The sequence below is a fragment of the Mustelus asterias genome, chromosome 17, assembly GCF_964213995.1.
Source record: "Mustelus asterias chromosome 17, sMusAst1.hap1.1, whole genome shotgun sequence".
Lineage (NCBI taxonomy): Eukaryota > Metazoa > Chordata > Chondrichthyes > Carcharhiniformes > Triakidae > Mustelus > Mustelus asterias.
In genome coordinates this window covers 77,135,853-77,153,840 of record NC_135817.1, presented here as the reverse complement: position 1 = coordinate 77,153,840, position 17,988 = coordinate 77,135,853, and the positions used below count along the sequence as shown (strand labels likewise).

The following is a 17,988-nucleotide window of genomic DNA, read 5'->3' as shown; positions in this document are numbered from 1 at the left end:
ATAGGTTAGAGGGATTAGTCGGTAAAATATGTAGGGATATGGGAGTAGGGCCTGGGTGGGATTGTGGTCGGTGCAGACTCGATGGGCCGAATGGCCTCTTTCTGTACTGTAGGGTTTCTATGATTTCTATGATTCTATGATATGTGTGTGTGTGTGTGTGTGTGTATATATGTCTGTATCTAAGTGTTTGCATGTATATATATGTGTGCATATAGATGTGGATGTATATTTATGTGTCTAAATATATATGCATCTATGGGTGTGTGAATATATATATAGGAATCTGTGTGTCTGTGTGTGTGCATATATTGTGACAATAATAGTGCAATCAATATAAATATTCATATTTTTTATGTTTAAGGGGAATGCTTAAAAAATCAGCTTTATGCTATAGGAAGTCAGTATGCCTGGCAGGAATGTAGCTCAGATTTTGGAAGAGCAGGATAATTATTAATTTCAACCTTTCAAGTGTTTATCTTAAGTAAAGCAAATGGACTTTTGTTTATTAAAGTTCTGGTATTCCTGCTGAGGATGATTGACAAGGTCATGCGATGATGTGGTTAATGTGCAGAGCTGGGCCTTTAGCAGAGAGGAAAAAGCTTTTGCAGAAAGCAGTTAGTTGCAGCTGAAGCCTGGTTGAAGTAAGAAGGGCTTTGCAGGCTTGTGGAACCCAATTCAACATCACTGGCTGGGCCAACATTTATTGTCCATCCCTAATTGCCCTTGAACTGAGCGGCTTGCTAGACCATTTCAAAGGGCATTTAAGAGTCAGCCACCTTGCTGTGGATCTGGAGTCACATGTAGGCCAGACCAGGTAAGGATGAAAGATTAGTGAACCAGGTGGGTTTTTACGACAATCGGCAATAGTTCCATGGTCATCAGACTTTTAATTCCAGATTTTTACATATATATATATATGTATCTGTGTGTATATGTGTATGTATGTTTGTGCATATATATCTGTGCATGTGTATTATAGAAAATGATGACCATTCTCTGACAAGACAATTAAATATGATACAATTCTGTCCAAGAGCCACCAATTCACAGTAATCTGAACCGACAATAAGAAGGAAACCAAGTGTGCAGTAGAAACAATGAGGGTCACGTACCACAGTGAGGCACTTTGGAATATTGCAGGGCAGCTGGGAACCCTGGCCCACTCACATAGGTGATCATTGCAGAGGCAAAGACAGTAGAAGATTGTCCTTGAGTGGTTGTAGGGGTTAACACAGTTGTAGTGGCTTCTGTCAAAAGATACAGGTAGGTAATTTTAAAGTCGATTTTTAAACTTTGTTTTTAGAATATAGGCACCGCCAGCGAGACTGGTACTCATCGCCCATCCCCGGTTTCCCCAAGAGGATTCGAGGGGAAAAAATTCACTCAGAGGGTGGTGAGAATCTGGAATGTGCTGCCTGGGAAGGTAGTGGAGGCCTTATAACCTTTTAAAAACATTTGGATGCACACTTGAAGTATCTTAACATTCAAGGATACGGAAAGTGCGATTAGCGTGGCTTTAGTTATTATCGATGCAGACTCAATGGGTCATCAAAAGGTTCATCACCGAATAACTTTTATCAACCGCCAGGAACCACAAAACCCAAGAGCCAAGCAGGACAGAATTGCCTCAGTTTCTTGGGCTTGATTGGCAGGTGAAGGGGTACTGCAGGGTCAGGGCTTGCATGTTCCTTTCTTAGTGCCCCTATATAATGGCTATGTTCGGAATTAAAAACTAATTAAACTAATATGAATTTGTTAAATGGGATTATAACCAAAGTTCATGAACTTTGAATAAAAGACACCACTCGCTGCATGTTTACGTAGGCAGTCAACTTTACATCACTGAACCTTCACTACACAACAAGCTCATGTCAGTAAGATGAGTTTCCCAGACGAGCCTTGTACTCCCCACAGACCTGAGTTAGCAAAACATCCCAATGCAGGGCTGTGGCTCTTTATTATAGATGGAACAGCCGCTGTTTATTGCAGAAGGAACAGACATCCAGGTAGAGATTAAGTGCGATCTCTGGGAAGAATTTGGGAAGAGAAATAGTGCCCGAGTGAGGAGACACTCTGCCTGTGACCCAAGTAATCTAAACACTGTGACTGCGTACGTTACTGTCAGTGTATAAAGATGCTTGCAATTCTGTGGACTGGCAGAGTACTGCCTCAGAGGTCCCTCCGATGTAGCTCTCTCCCACAATATAATCGAAGAATAAACAATCACACCATACCCGAGACTCCTGACATCATTTTGTGTAAACTCCACAACAACAATTCTGGGATCTTGTCTATAACTAAAACTCTAAATCCGATATTAATTGTTCCAGCAATTCACGCCTCACCTTCACAGGATCTGCCAGGCCAGGTTGGGCTCACATCTCTGTAGCGTTCACTACACATGCAGATGTATGACCCCTCGGTGTTTTTACACATTGCATGAGGGGAACAGTCGTTGTAAATGGGTGATGTGCACTCGTTAACATCTGAAAGGGACAAAAGATTCAGAAACAAGTTATTGCTGTGGAATTCCATCATCTGGACAAATTGGGCATCATTGGCTTCTAATGTCCCAGTGGGTAAATGCACTACTCATTGTGGAAGTCAGCCCCACAAACACACAGCATTCAATACGGCACGGTGGCACAGTGGTTAGCATTGCTGCCTCACAGGTCCAGGGTCCCAGGTTCGATTCTTGGCTTGGGTCATTGTCTCTGGAGTTTGCACATTCTCCCTGTGTCTGCATGGGTTTCCTTCGGGTGCTCCAGTTTCCTCCCACAGTCCAAAGATGTGCGGGGGTTAGGTTGATTGGCCATGATAAATTGCCCCTTTGTATCAGGGGGACTAGCCAGAGTAAATGCATCTGGTTATGGGGATAGGGCCTGGGTGGAATTGTGGTCAGTGCAGATTTGATGGGCCGAATGGCCTCCTTCTGCACTGTATGATTCTATGAATACACAACATACAACAGATCAGGACTTGAGTGGCAATTGGCCTCGGCAGCCATGACTCAGCAGGATAGGTTCCCATTCCGCGGGGTGGGTTTGGTGGGTTGACTTCACTGGGAATGAATATAATGGCGAGCCAATCCATACACAATGCCAGTGTTAGGCCCTGGTCGTAAACTGAAAATCTAGCCCCTCCAGTGGGCTGCACACTGCACATGTCTGCTTTGAGTGAGATCTAGTCCAAACTTGAATGCCACTCCCGATTGAGCAATACACCGACACCCACTGATCAGATTCACAGCGAAGAATGGTCATAAGCTCAAAGGTATCAGAGATTGGCCAACTCCCCCTGTGGAACCAAACATCAGCCCAGGTCCTTAGAGAGAGAGAATGGGAAAGAGGTGAAAATGTTATAGAACAATCGTAGAATCCTTACAGTGTAGAAGAAGGCCATTTGGTCCATTGAGCCTGCACCAAAAACAATTCCACCCAAGCCCTATCCCTCCCCCCCCCCCTCCCCCCCGGCACTGAGGAGCAATTAGCGTGGCCAATCCACCTAACCTGCACATATTTGGACTGTGGGAGGAAACCGGAGCATCCGGAGGAAACCCATGCAGACCACAGGGAGAATGTGCAAACCCCACACAGACAGTTACCCGAGGCCGGAATTGAACCCGGGTTCCTGGTGCTGTGAGGCCGCAGCACTAACCACTGTGCCATCGTGCCACCCTTGTATCAGAAGGTATGACAAAAGACCAGTGCTTGCATTGTCACGTAAAGGAACACCATAATTGTCATTGAATCATATTCCCTTTGCTGTTTTTCAAGCACATGAACGATGGAGGTGGAACACATTCACATCTCATCTCCTCTGCGGTACATCTCCCACACTACACAAAGAGAAAAATTGTCAAGAGACGGGCAGAGGGACACGGGCAGAGGGACACGGGCAGAGGGACACGGGCAGAGGGACAGGCAGAGAGACGGAAATGGAATTGGAGAAGTGCAGAGATCTGGGGGGATTGTAGGACTGGAGGAGGTGACTGAAATATGATGGCACAAGGCTTTGACAGGATTGGCAAGCAAGGATAAGAATTTTAGAATCAACTCATTGTCAGAATGGGAGCCAATATGGGTCAATGCACAGTGTGTGGGGAAATGGGATTTGGTCTGGGATACAGGGAGCAGAGTTTCAGAGCAGCTGAAGTTTTTGGAAAGTGCAAAGTGGGAACCAGCCATGACAGCGACACTTCAATTTTAGTTAAAAAGACATCTCCACCTTCTAAGAATATGAGAGACAGGTTTAACCATCTAATGAGTCCACTTACCTGAAATGGAGGTGCTGTTGTGATCATACACAAAGACAGAACTATTGTAAAGAGAGGAGATCAGAGCAGAGGATATATTCCAGATATTGAGTTGGATTCCTTGATCAATAACAATCTCAAAGTTCACCACAATGCTCCCATGGCTGAGAGATTTTATCCGGACCAGAATTTTCCCACTTTGATAAAATTGATGGATTGTTGGCGGAAGGGAATTTTCAAGCTGAAGAAAAAGATGTTACAAATTCTTGTCGACAGTCATTACTTCATCATTCTGTTTGATTTTATGCTTGCCAGTGTTAAGTTCCCATTTGAGTCACCTGATTCACAGGAATGTTGAGTGTTTCTGGTAACCCAAAAGGTTGAGTTCAGATACTACAGGTTATATTTATATAGCACCTTTAATTTAACAAAGCATCCCAAAGTGCTGAACAAGTACATTATAGAACTGAGTCTTATAAGGAGATATTGCACTAAATGACCAAAAATGTAGTCAAAATGGTAGGTTTTAAGGCATGTCTTAAAGGAAAAGAGAGTGCTGTAAAGAGTTACAGAGGTGTAGCAATGTCACCATGAGCCAGCATATAGATGAGAAATAGGAAAGGGTCAAGGATATTGTTATGGTTCAGGTTAGAAACCCAAAGTATTCTATGGAGCCCGCCTGGATCATAAGTTTTGCATTTTGAATTTGGCTAGGTTAAGCATGATATGTTTCACTTCAGGTATGATTCAAATGACCCACTAGGGAACTTTTAGCCAACAAAGTTTATTTAAGAATATATTTAACATGTATAGTAAGAAAATTAACAAGAACTTTTATCAATTACAAACAAGAAACAAACCATCATGTTAATGTATACCCCTTAATTAAGATATCTACAATGTTCCAATCAAACCAATCCCATAGGCAAAAGACCCTTTCAACAGGTTTAACACAGCACAGACTACTGCTCACGTGATACTGGTAATTGAGTCCTTTGGTTGAAGAATTGAAAATTCTCGGTCTTGATTCACTCAAAACAGGTTGAAGTCAGAACAGTTCCCAGAACATCAGGGACTTTAGGCAAACTACTAACAGCAGATTCTTTCCTTCAGGGAGGCAAAACCTTGTTCTAAGATCACCAGCAGAATTTCCAAATAAAACAGGGAGAGAGAGAGAGCTTGCTATTCAGCTTGCTATCCCTGTTAAAACCCAACTGCTGCTGAAAATGAAACCTTAAACTCACTGGGAAAAAACCTGTCCAAAAACGTATGACCGTCCTCAATGCAGGATTGTAAAACTAATCCCAGAGAATACACAAACAACCCTATTCAAACCACTTAAGTCGCAATAAAAGGATTCATCGTAGTCAGCCCGGCAACAATAATGACATCACTAATGCCAGGAGCTGGAGAAATGATGTTCTTAAAAAATACTTCCTTAAAGGCACACTAACATCACAATAAATAATTGGGGGATTGTGAGATAGCCAAAGGGGAGTGCGAAGAGAATCCATTGCAAGCAATACTCCGTCTACAGTTAGATGGACAAGAAGGGAAGTGGGTGAGAGCAGTGCCCCCCAGAGGTGTTGGAGGAAGATGGTGTGGTCAACAATGTCAAAGGCTGCCAACAAGTCCAAAGGGACGAGGTGAAAAGATTGGTCAGCAGCTTAGTATCAATAGGTTGCGGGGAGCAGAAGCAGCTGAGACACATCGGCAAGGTGAGCTTGGAGAGGGTTAAGGGGAGATAGGAGAAAAACTGGAGAAAGATCCAAGTTCACACTCCAGGCCAGCGGATAAGCTGAAAGGAAATTTGACCCTGTGGCCTAGTGGAAGGGAAAGAAGCCACAGAGGCAGCTGATTGGATGATCTCGATCTTAGTCCATGTGCTCCTCACACTTATTACAGGAAAGCATTTAGACAGTTACATGGGTAAGATGGGTATAAAGGGATATGGGCCAAATGCAGGTAATTGGGAGTAGCTTAGTGGTAAAAACTGGGCGGCATGGACAAGTTAGGCCAAAGGGCCCGTTTCCATGCTGTAAACCTCGATGACTTTATGAGGTGTGGGTGGAGGGGACAGGAAAGAGGGCTTTGAGAACGCAGTTTGGCAGGAGAGACAAGGAGCCTCGGGTTATCTTTGCATTCCATGATTCCGGAATAGGAAGCAATATTAGCAGACATAAGCAGGTCCTGACAGTGCTTTACGTAGTCCGGCCAGATCTGGCAGTCTATGGATAAACCAATTGTCTACCATAGCTTTTCAAGTCGACCATCACGGTTACAGAACTTTATGGGACTGCATCAGAAACCAACATAGAAATCTGTTGGAAATGTGTAAAAGCCCAAATGTTTCACCAACACTCTTCAGGAAGGCAATCTGCCACCTCTATCTGTTCCAGTCTGCACATGACTCCAGTCACAACAAGGGACAGGCAATTAATACCACCCTACTGATGTTACCCAGACTCCAAAATTAATTACTTTAAAAACTCTCTCTTGTTATCTCGAGGACAAGGTGCGGGGGGTGTACCCGAGTGGGAGCACACGGGTCTCCAAGTCTGAGAATCCTTGAACCACCGGTAGAAGTTTGATAAAACAGAATGACTGGCTCGCTTCAGAGATAATCATACTGATGTGTGTGGAACTGGGGTCACATATAAGTCAGGTCTCACTGAACCAGTTGGGTTTTATTGTCAATCCAACAGATTCACTGATACTGATAACGACACTTCATTTCCAGATTTTTTAAAAACCAAATTCAAATTCTTAAACTGCTCTGGGTGAGTCGGGTTGCTGGTTCCAGTTAGATGTATCACCACAGGTTTCATCACACGACCTGTGATGGCGGCACGGTAGCACAGTGGGGGCGGCACGGTAGCACAGTGGTTAGCACTGCTGCTTCACAGCTCCAGGGACCTGGGTTTGATTCCCGGCTTGGGTCACTGGCTGTGTGGAGTTTGCACATTCTCCTCGTGTCTGCGTGGGTTTCCTCCAGGTGCTCCGGTTTCCTCCCACAATCCAAAGATGTGCGGGTTAGGTTGATTGGCCATGCTAAAATTGCCCCTTAGTGTCCTGGGATGCGTAGATTAGAGGGATTAGCGGGCAAAATATGTAGGGATATGGGGGTAGGGCCTGGGTGGGATTGTGGTCGGTGCAGACTCGATGGGCCGAATGGCCTCTTTCTGTACTGTAGGGTTTCAATGATTTCAATGACCTATCAATGCCAATTCAATCAAACATTTCTAATCTGAAAACGAATAAAATGGATGAGAAAGTTTAATGTCTTTGTGATGTTTCTCACACAGCAGCAATCAAGACATTAAACTTAATCTCTGACAATGCCAGGACTGATGTGGAGATGCCGGTGTTGGACTGGGGTAAACACAGTAAGAAATCTAACAACACCAGGTTAAAGTCCAACAGGTTTATTTGGTAGCAAAAGCCACTAGCTTTAGGAACAGCCTGTTCCGAAAGCTTGTGTGGCTTTTGCTACCAAATAAACCTGTTGGACTTTAACCTGGTGCTGTTAGACTTCTTACAATGCCAGGACTGGCATGGATGGTTCCGGAATCATAGAATCCCTACAGTGCAGAAGGATTGGCCCATCAAGTCTGCACTGACCACAATCCCCCCCAGGCTCTATCCCCATAACCCCACTTATTTAACCTGATACTAAGGGGCAATTTTTTTTAGCATGGTCAATCAATCTAACCCGCACATCTTTGGAGTGTGGGAAGAAACCGGAGCATGCAGAGGAACCCCACGCAGACACGAAGAGAATGTCCAAACATCTGCACAAGATGTGCTTGCATCTTACGTCAGGGGATCTTGTGGTGCGATGGTAAAATCATCCATAGAATCCCTACAGTGCAGAAGGAGGCCAATCGGCCCATCAAGTCTGCACCGACCACAATCCCACCCAGGCCCTATTCCTGTAACTCCACATATTTACCCTGCTGATCCCCCTGACACTAGGGTCAATTTAACCTGACCAATCCACCTAACTCGCACATCTTTGGACTATGGGAGGAAACCGGTGCACCTGAAGGAAACCTACTCAGACACGGGGAGAATGTGCAAACTCCACACAGACAGTGACCCGTGGCCGGATTTGAACCCGACTCCCTGGCGCTGTGAGGCAGCAGTGCTCACCACTGTGCCACCGTGCTGCCTAGTGGTGTAGGCTCCCTACCTCTGGGCCGGAAGCTCCAGGTTCGAGTCCCACCTCAGGGGTTGTTAGCCATGGAAGGTGAGTTCATAATGTGGCCAACAGGTTGCTTATGAGCCTGTAAATCCTTTAGTGGCAGGCACTAAAGAATGGGAGTGTTGCCTGGTCAGCTACACTGCAGAATGCAATGACAAACCACTGCATTACTTTACCAACCATAATCATGGATTAACGCAGTGAAAGTCCATGGTCGCCAACACCCTCTTAGGACATGGTATCTGAGGAAGAGGGCAAGGAGGAGGAGAAGGAGAATTGTTTGTCAGGTATCTTTACCTCTTGGTACCAAAGCTTTGTAAACTGCTTAAATTCGCTGCTACTGGTGTTGCCAAGGCTTTCTGTGAAGTTATAATTCTTAATCTTCGTCCGTCCGTCCAATAACAATGCAGCTGTAAAGAATGGGAAAAGTGCATTACTATTCAGAGAAAATCCTGTAACCTCTACACCCCCTTATTAAATACAGTTTACTGGCACCCTGGTGGCTAATGACTCCACCTGGCATGATACCAGATCTTTCTACACCAGTCTGAGCAGAGTGGCAAATGTAGTGCACTGCCCCAGCCAGTGAGTTAGACTGGGGCAGCCAGTGAGTTACACTGGGGCAGCCAGTGACTTACACTGGGGCAGCCAGTGAGTTACACTGGGGCAGCCAGTGAGTTACACTGGGGCAGCCAGTGAGTTACACTGGGGCAGCCAGTGAGTTACACTGGGGCAGCCAGTGAGTTACACTGGGGCAGCCAGTGAGTTACACTGGGACAGCCAGTGAGTTAGACTGCCCCAGCCAGAGAATTACACTGGGGCAGCCAGTGAGTTACACTGGGACAGCCAGTGAGTTACACTGGGGCAGCCAGTGAGTTACACTGGGGCAGCCAGTGAGTTACACTGGGGCAGCCAGTGAGTTACACTGGGGCAGCCAGTGAGTTACACTGGGGCAGCCAGTGAGTTACACTGGGATAGCCAGTGAGTTGGAGGTGGAGCAGGACTTGCAGCAAGCAATTTTTTTCTTGCTTTAAACAAATGAAAGATTACTTACAGAGCCTATTTGAGAGTCCCCACTGCAAACAGAGCTCACGTATCACTGAAACTACAGCAACTTATCCCCATAATAGCAAAATGCAGTACGTGGAGGATAGTAACATAATAAAATGATGTGGGCGAAGTCAATTCCAGCAGTGTGTTCTTCAGCTGTGATAGATCAGAAAATTATTAGCTTAGCTCCATTCCAGCCAATGATATTGGTGTTTCTATATGCAGTTGATTCTAGTTGCTATGCATTGACTCCGGTTGGGAAATGCATGTACAAGGCAGCTGGTGAGAGCAGGAACTGGACCACATCAGATACTCTCCATTGCCAAATGCAGAAGAGCTACTGGGGTGAGGTACCAAAGAGCCATTTAACCAGCAAAACCTCACACAAACTGGAGTCAATGGTTCCAAGATAAAGAGGCAACTGAAGAATAAAGGATCTGGCAGGGAAATGGCCAAATTGAGTCAGAATCTAAAAGGGAGGAAGCCAATGAAGCCATTGAGGCTACCTAATTTTTAAGGCAAAGATAGATAGATTTTCGAACAGTAAAGCAATTAAGGGTTATGGTGAGCGAGCGGGAGCTGAGTCCAAGAAAAGATCAGCCATGATCTTATTGAATAGTGGAGCGGCTCAAGGGGCCTACTCCTGCTCCTAGTTCTTATGTTCATTCTAATGTTTAAAGTTTATTTATTATGAGTCACAAGTAGGCTTACACTGCAATGAAGTTACTGTGAAAATCCCCGAGTCGCCACTCTCCGGCGCCCGTTCGGGTAACACTGAGGGAGAATTTTAAGCATGGCCCAATCCACCTAACCAGCACATCTTTCAGACTGTGGGAGGAAACCGGGGCACCCGGAGGAAACCCACGCAGACACGGGGAGAATGTGCAAACTCCATACAGACAGTGACCCAAGCCAGGAATCGAACCCTCCCTGGTGCTGTGAGGCAGCAGTGCTACCCACTGTGCCACCGCGCCGCCCTCTGGTGAGTTGGCAGATGGACATGTCCAAGGGCTGAGCCATTACCTGTTTTCACTTTTAACTCTTTGGCAAATCTGTCTTCACAGGATCGCCAGTGGAGCTCCACTGTGTATAGAACCCCAGGTTCCAATCCGGTCACCGTCCATTTCATTTCCTGTGTCTCTACTTCATTCACGATGCTATCTTCCTTCAGCACCCGCACGGTAACTGTTTGCTCTTCGCTGGTAGCTGTTGCCCAGAGGACTTGGAAGCTAATGCTGGTGACATTGGTGATCGCCAGGTTCGTAACTGGAGAAGGAGCTGTTGAAAAGGAGTTGGGTTAGTGCCGCATGATTGCATTGTTAGCTCACTCACCTTCACCCTCCAACGTAACAGCACTGACTGTCACTCATCACAAATCCAGACAATGTAGTGTAAGGTGTTAGAGTCAATAACTTACAGGATACAATTACTGAACACAAAAGGAGCCAAGCTGAAAGGGTCAGCACAGATTTCTCCAAAAAAAAAGCAGACACGACATTAGAGAATTCATTGAGTGTTTAGTTTGAGTTTATTTTATGAGTGTCACAAGTAAGCTGACATTAACAGTGCAATGAAGTTACTGTGAAAATCCCCTAGTTGCCACACTCTGGCACCTGTTTGGATGCACTGAGGGAGAATTTAGCATGGCCAACACACCTAACCAGCACGTCTTTGGAGTGTGGGGGGAAACTGGAGCACCCGGAGGAAACCCACGCAGACACGGGGAGAATGTGCAGACTCCGCACAGACAGTGACCCAAGCCGGGAGTTGAACCCAGGTCCCTGGTGCTGTGAGGCAGCAGTGCTAACCACTGTGCTGCCGTGCTGCCCTTGAAAGTGCTGCTGAAAAAAGCAGAGACATGCTGTCGAAGCTTTTCATGTTGCACTCATCAGGACAGATTTGCAAGAATACCAAATCTCAAAGCAAACAACAATTTTGTTTCAAGAAGGAAATAGATATGTTTCTACTAAAAAAAAAGGGATATGGGGAACAGATGGGGAGGTGGATTTGAGGCCAGGGAGAGATCAGCCATGATCTGATTGAATGACGAAGCAGGCTCAAAGGGCTGAATTTGCCTATTTCTGCTCCTAATTCCTATGTTCCTAATTTTTACTGCATGGGAAAAGGGTGGTTGGTAAGTGGACTCTGATTGGTCAAGGCATTTCCATGGAGTCCATCTGCCAACCAATCAGTGTCCTCTTCCCATGCAGTGTAAATTGTTGGTCGCTTTGAGATTTGGTATTCTTGTAAATCTATCCCAAGACAGTTCACAGGAGCGTAATCAGACATGGAACTTATACAAGTAATTCAGACAGAACGCCCAGAGTTTGGTTTTAAGGAACATCTTCAAGGAGGCGAGAGGTAGAGAGACTGAGAGGTCTGGTGAGGGAATTCCAGAGCTCAGGCAGTTAAAGGCATGGTTACCAAAGGTGGAGCAATTTTGATCTTGAGAACTGGAGGAAGGCAAGGTTTTTCTGTGACCATGTGCATGGTCAGTAGTTTTACCATGAAGGGTTTGGAGTGTAGGAATGCTTACTGCTGCTGGAAAATCAACAGTGTAGACAGAAACATAGGCTGGCGATCCACCTCGTGTTCTCATCATGATTTTAGTCTGTTTATGTCAGTGGGCAGGAGAATTACAGGCTGGCGAATGCGCGAGGTCAAATATTGGTCCCGTTTAAAACACACCTTCCCAAAAGAAGTGCAACAGATAACTCACAGAATAATACAGTGCAGAAGGAAGCCATTCGGCCCATTGAGTCTGCACCAACTCTCCAACAGAGCATCTTACCCAGGCTCTTTCCCTGTAACCCCAAGTATTTACCCCACTAATCCCCCTAACCTACACATCTTGAGGCACTGAGAGGGAATTTAGCATGGCCAATCCACCTAACCTGCACATCTTGTGGAAAATCTTCAACTCAACGGTGGCACAGTGATTAGCACCGCTGCCTCACAGCGCCAGGGACCTGGGGTTTGATTCCGGCCTCGGGTCACTATCTGTGTGGCATTTGCATATTCTCACCATGTCTGCATGGGTTTCCTCCAGGTGCTCCGGTTTCTTCCCACAGTCCAAAGATGTGCGGGCTAGGTTGATTAGCCATGCTAAATTGACCCTAGTATCAGGGGGATTAGTAGGATAAATATGAGGGGTTACAGGAAGAGGGTGGGATTGTGGTTGGTGCAGACTCGATGGACCAAATGGCCTCCTTCTGCAATGTAGGGTTTCCATGATTCTAAGTCAGGAACCTTGAGGCACATTGCACTTGTACTGACAGTTGCTTTGGTGGACGATCCATAATTATTTGAAAAAACTTGATTTTCTTTTGACTTTTATTGACCTTTTATTTTTTTCTCTCTTCACCAGATTGTAAGCATCTGATGGCAAGGAAGCTAAAATGACTAAAATTAATTTACCACAAATTGTTTTCCCTATTGTATGGGTGGGTGGGGAGAAGAGGATACATACAGCATAATGTCCTTTCAGTTGAAGCGCTAAGTTTCAGGCTTTCCCGATCAGTGACTGATATTGGGGCTATAGTCGTCTGTCCCGAGTTTGAGTTAGGAACCAAAAGAGCAGTAGTCACTTCTGTAAAAGAAATAGATATTTTGGAAATATATTTACTTTAAAATTTGGAGTGAAAAGATAAAACAAAGTAACTTACAAACCAACACCGATTAGGGCGTGAAATGTATTTTAGACAAAGAAAAATCCATATATACAAACATATAAGCTTTTAAAGTTTAAAATTTATTTATTAGTGTCACAAGTAGGCTTACATTAACACTGCAATGAAGTTACTGTGAAAATCCCCCAGGCGCTATACTCTGGCACCTGTTCAGATACACTGAGGGAGAATTTAGCATGGCCAATGTACCTAACCAGCACATCTTTTGGACTGTGGGAGGAAGCCAGAGCACCCGGAGGAAACCCATGCAGACACGGGGAGAATGTGCAAACTCCTCACAGACAGTGACCCAAGCCGGGAATCGAACCCAGGTCCCTGACGCTGTGAGACAGCAGTGCTAACCATTGGCACTGGGCAAAGGTGCTGGCCTAATGTGAATTAGGAGCAGGAGTAGGCCACTCGGCCCCTCGAGCCTGCTGTGCCATTCAATGCCATCATGGCTGATCTGATTGTAACTTCAACCCCTCATTACTGCCTACCTTCCCAATAACCTTTCACCCCACTGGTTAATCAAGAATCTCTCTAGTTCTGCCTTAACAATATTCAACAATTCTGCTTCCGCTTCCTTTTGAGGAAAATAGTTCCAGAGACTCTCAACCCTCAAAGAAGAAAATTCTCCTCATCTCAGCCTTAAAGGAGCAGCCCCTTATTTTTAAACAGCGACCCCAGTTTGTAGCACTCTCATGCTCAAGTCAGAAGGTTGTGAAGTCTGACTTCAGAGACTTGGCACAAAATCTTGGCTGGCACTCCAGTACTGAGGGAGTGCCACACTGTCAAAGGTGCTGTCTTCCAGATGAGACAATGAACCGAGGCCCTGTCAGCCCTCTCAGGTGGATGTAAACAAACCCGTGACGCTCTTTCAAAGAAGAGCAGGGGAGTCCTCCCAGGTGAACTAGCCGATATTTATCCTTTGACCATCATTGCAATCCGATTATATGATCATCATATCATTGCCGTTTGTGGGAACTTGCCGTGTGAAAACTGTCTGCCACATCTCCTACATTACAGCAGTGACTACCCTGCAAAAGCACTTCACTGGTTGGAAAGTGATTTGAAACATTCTGATTGTATGGGTAGCACGGTGGCTCAGTACTTAGCACTGCTGCCTCACAGCTCCAGGGACCCGGGTTCAATTCCCAGCTTGGGTCACTGCCTGTGTGGAGTTTGCATGTTCTCCCCGTGTCTGCGTGGGTTTCTTCCGGATGCTCCGGTTTCTTCCCACAGTCCAAAGGTGTGTGAGTTAGGTGCATTGGCCATGTTCAATTAATTGCCCCGTAGTGTCCAATGATGTGTAGGTTAGAGGGATTAGCAGAGTAAACATGTGGGATTACAGGGATGGGGCCTAGGTGGGATTGTTGTTGGTGTAGACTCGATGGGCCAAATGGCCTCCTTCTGCACTGTAGGGATTCTATGATTCAATGATTCTAAATGCAATCTTTCTCTCTGGCCTGTGCTGAGTGCCAGGTGGGCACACATTACCAATGGCTGATCAGGTGCCTGTTGCTGGAGGACCGTAACCCATCATTGCCCAGCAGGTCTGTCTCTCACCATTGAGGAAGCCTCAAGCTCTACCTGGGCATTTCTTAGTAATGTCTTCCACAGGGTATGGGCTTCACTGATTGGACCAGCATTTATTGCCCATCCCTAATTGCCTTGAGAAGGTGGTGGAGAGCTGCCTTCTTCAGCCTCTGCAGCCCATGTGATTTAGGTATATTACACAGTGCTGTTAGGGAATGATAGGGAACGATAGGAACTTGACTGTGATATAAGCGCCTGGGAGTCTTGATGCTGACACTGGGGGTCGAATTTTCAATTCTGGATCAGGAAGCCAGCCTCAGATCAGTTCCAGCCTCAACCTTCTGTCACATCACTGTCAGGGACACGGCAACGTGTTAAAATGCAAAATATCTCCGTGGCCTGACGGGGATTTTGGGCGCCACCTGGAGGCAGGAAGACCCTTTGAAAAGGCAAACTTCAGCCATGACTGGACCTGCCATCCACTCAGAACATGCATCAGGACACAGCGCCATCTTGTGCAAATTGCCAAGACTCCGAGAGATTCGGCTTATAGAATCCCTACAATGCAGCAGGAGGCCATTCAGCCCATCGAGTCTGCCCTGACTCCTGAAACAGCATCTTACCCATCCCCGCAATCCCACACATTTAACCCAAGAATCCCCCTAACCTCTCTCCACAGATGCTGCCAGACCTGCTGAGCATTTCCAACATTTTCTGTTCTTATTGCAGATTTCCAGCTTCCGCGGTACTTTGGAGGTTCCAGTCATCCGGCAGAACATAGTGTTCCTCTCCTGGAATGAATCGCGCCTCCATCGGAAATTGAAAACGCAGCCCCTGGGCATCTGAAGCAGGGAGTGTACAATTCCAGCCTCCCACCCATTGACTCTGTCTACACTTCCCACTGCCTCAGCAAAGCAGCCAGCATAATTAAGGACCCCACACACCCTGGACATACTCTCTTCCACCTAAAGTCTGAGGCCACATACCAACTGACTCAAGAACAGCTTCTTCCTTGCTGCTGTCAGACTTTTGAATGGACCTACCTTGCATTAAGCTGATCTTTCTCTACACCCTAGCTATGACGTTAACACTATATTCTGCACCCTCTCCTTTCCTTCGATCAAATCAAATTCCCCCCAACACATGCAGCCTGATCCAAGCCACAAAGAAACCTCTGTTTGGACTCCAGCGTTAGCTGGGCGACAGTTACCTCTGCAGTCTCGGCCTCTCCTGGAAGGATCTCTGTCTGCAAAGCCATTCTGACAAGAGCAGTTATAAGACCCATCGGTGTTCAAACAGACTGCCCTCAGAGAACAGGAATTCAACTCTGCATATTCACACTCATTGATGTCTGCAAGAGAAGAGTGTGTAAAATTGATGGAAAATTGTAAGACTAAAATGTGAGAGAGAACAGTTCAAATCTTCCAGTGTTTATTACAAGCGGGTAAAGTGCCAGTGGAAATATTGGCCGCGATTCTCCCGTCCCGACCCGCAACGTTTCTGGCGGATCGGGCTGGGAGATGCGCGTCGTCGGCCTTGTTCCGGGATTTGCGCATGTGCCGGGAACGCATGCGCATCTCCCAGAGCCGGAGAACAGTTGCCGGTCAGACCACGCTGGAAACCGGCGGGAAGACATGCAAGTCATTTGAATCTGTTTTTAGTATGTTTTAAATGTATTTTACATTTCATTATCGGGAACTTACCCGTCCCGACTGAATCTCCCACCCCGCCAGGAGGACTTCATTCCGGCGGGGTTCAGAGTACCTCCCCACATTCGGGGAACCATCAGGACACACCACTGGAATGAAGGGGGGGCAATTGGGGCCCCCCAGGGGTTCGGGCGGCAGAGGGGTGGTGCCCATTGGGCATGGGCACCCTGGCAGTGCCAGCCTGTGCCCTGTGGCACAGTCCAAAGGGCAAAGTGTCCATGCCCAGGGGGCACCTTGGCACTGGGAGGAGCAGACTTTTGTTAGGTAAGAGTGCTGAAGGATATGGAACCAAAGCAGGTAATAAAGTTGAGTGGCATATCAGCCATGATTGAACTGAATGGTGGAGCGCAGGCATAAGATGGCCACCTGCTCTTCCTAGATCTCTTATACAGACGTGATAGAATGTCCTCTGCTACATCAGCTAAGTGGCCTGGATGGTGAGTGCAAGAATCAGCACTCAGTCCATTTGACTCCAGAGCCACAGCAATGCGGTTGACTCTCAACTGCCCTCCAAGGGCAACTAGGGATGGACAATAAATGCTGGCCAGCCAGTGACGCCCATGTCCCACAAATTAACACAGTAAGAAGTCTCATAGCACCAGGTTAAAGTCCAATGGGTTTATTTGGAATGACGAGCTTTCGGAGCGTTGTGCCTTTCTCAGGTGACTCACCTCTATCTCATGGCCACAAATCAATAAACAAGAAATCAAGACTTTCAGATGGGTGGGAAGGTGAGGAGGGGAGGGTTAGTCAATCATGAATGGCAGAGCAGACTCAATGGGCCAAATGGCCTCATTCTGCTCCTGTATCTTATGGTCTTATGAGGGCAGTGGGAAAGGGGGCTTCCAGCAGGCTTGCCTTTGGCACTGTGAAATCCTCCATTGGCCCCATGGTGCCCAATCGGGAGGGATCCACCTCCCAAGCCAGCAGGAAGGCTGCCAATGGTCATTGGGCCACATCCCCAGGCAGCAAAGTGCCCATCCAGCCCTAATAAATTACTAATGGTGGCAGGAAGAGATAGCTGAGAGGCCACCGATTGGCCACTGAAACCTCGGGATCTCAATTGGCCTATAGGCAGGGCAGGGCGGACACCACTTACTTGCCAGCAGCGGTGAGTAGGCAATGGGCACTGCAGCCCACTCCACTATCTATCCCACCCAATATTGCGAGCCCCACTGACCATTCCACTCCCATACAGGGTGTAAAGTTCTGACCAATGGCTTCATATCAATGAACATCAACTTTTATCTAAATATACAGTAAAGTTTAAATATACCTTTGGTTTCCAGGTGCGAAACTTCAGCAACATTTATTAAAATCTTTTGCAACTCTCTAGATATGTTCGCCAGGGTAGTTGGAGGTCTTGTGCCCAGTAAGAGTTTCGACACAGTTTTGCGCCCTCCGTCTTGTTGGGTGTGGATGTGATACATCGAGGAGTTAGACAGATTCAGAGAGCCAATCACCTGAAGTGAATGCAGAAGCAGGAAGGTGAAGTTACAGATAGTTCTTCCAGGTGACTAGAGATTAACAGTCCACTGTCTCCAGGGGCCTTCAATGGGATTG

General features: G+C 46.5%; 1 protein-coding gene across 1 annotated transcript in view; it reads right to left on the bottom strand.

Annotated features, from left to right (window-relative positions):
• LOC144506231 (uromodulin-like 1) overlaps positions 1-17,988 on the bottom strand; it is a 102,533-nt gene that overhangs the window by 68,935 nt on the left and 15,610 nt on the right. Inside the window, exons 5-11 of the mRNA XM_078232088.1 lie at positions 17,702-17,888; positions 15,927-16,067; positions 10,533-10,787; positions 8,757-8,869; positions 4,277-4,496; positions 2,346-2,486; positions 1,113-1,247 (exon numbers count right to left, since the gene is read on the bottom strand). Coding sequence (XP_078088214.1) covers positions 1,113-1,247; positions 2,346-2,486; positions 4,277-4,496; positions 8,757-8,869; positions 10,533-10,787; positions 15,927-16,067; positions 17,702-17,888 — 1,192 coding nt within the window. The remainder of the gene's footprint in view (positions 1-1,112; positions 1,248-2,345; positions 2,487-4,276; positions 4,497-8,756; positions 8,870-10,532; positions 10,788-15,926; positions 16,068-17,701; positions 17,889-17,988) is intronic.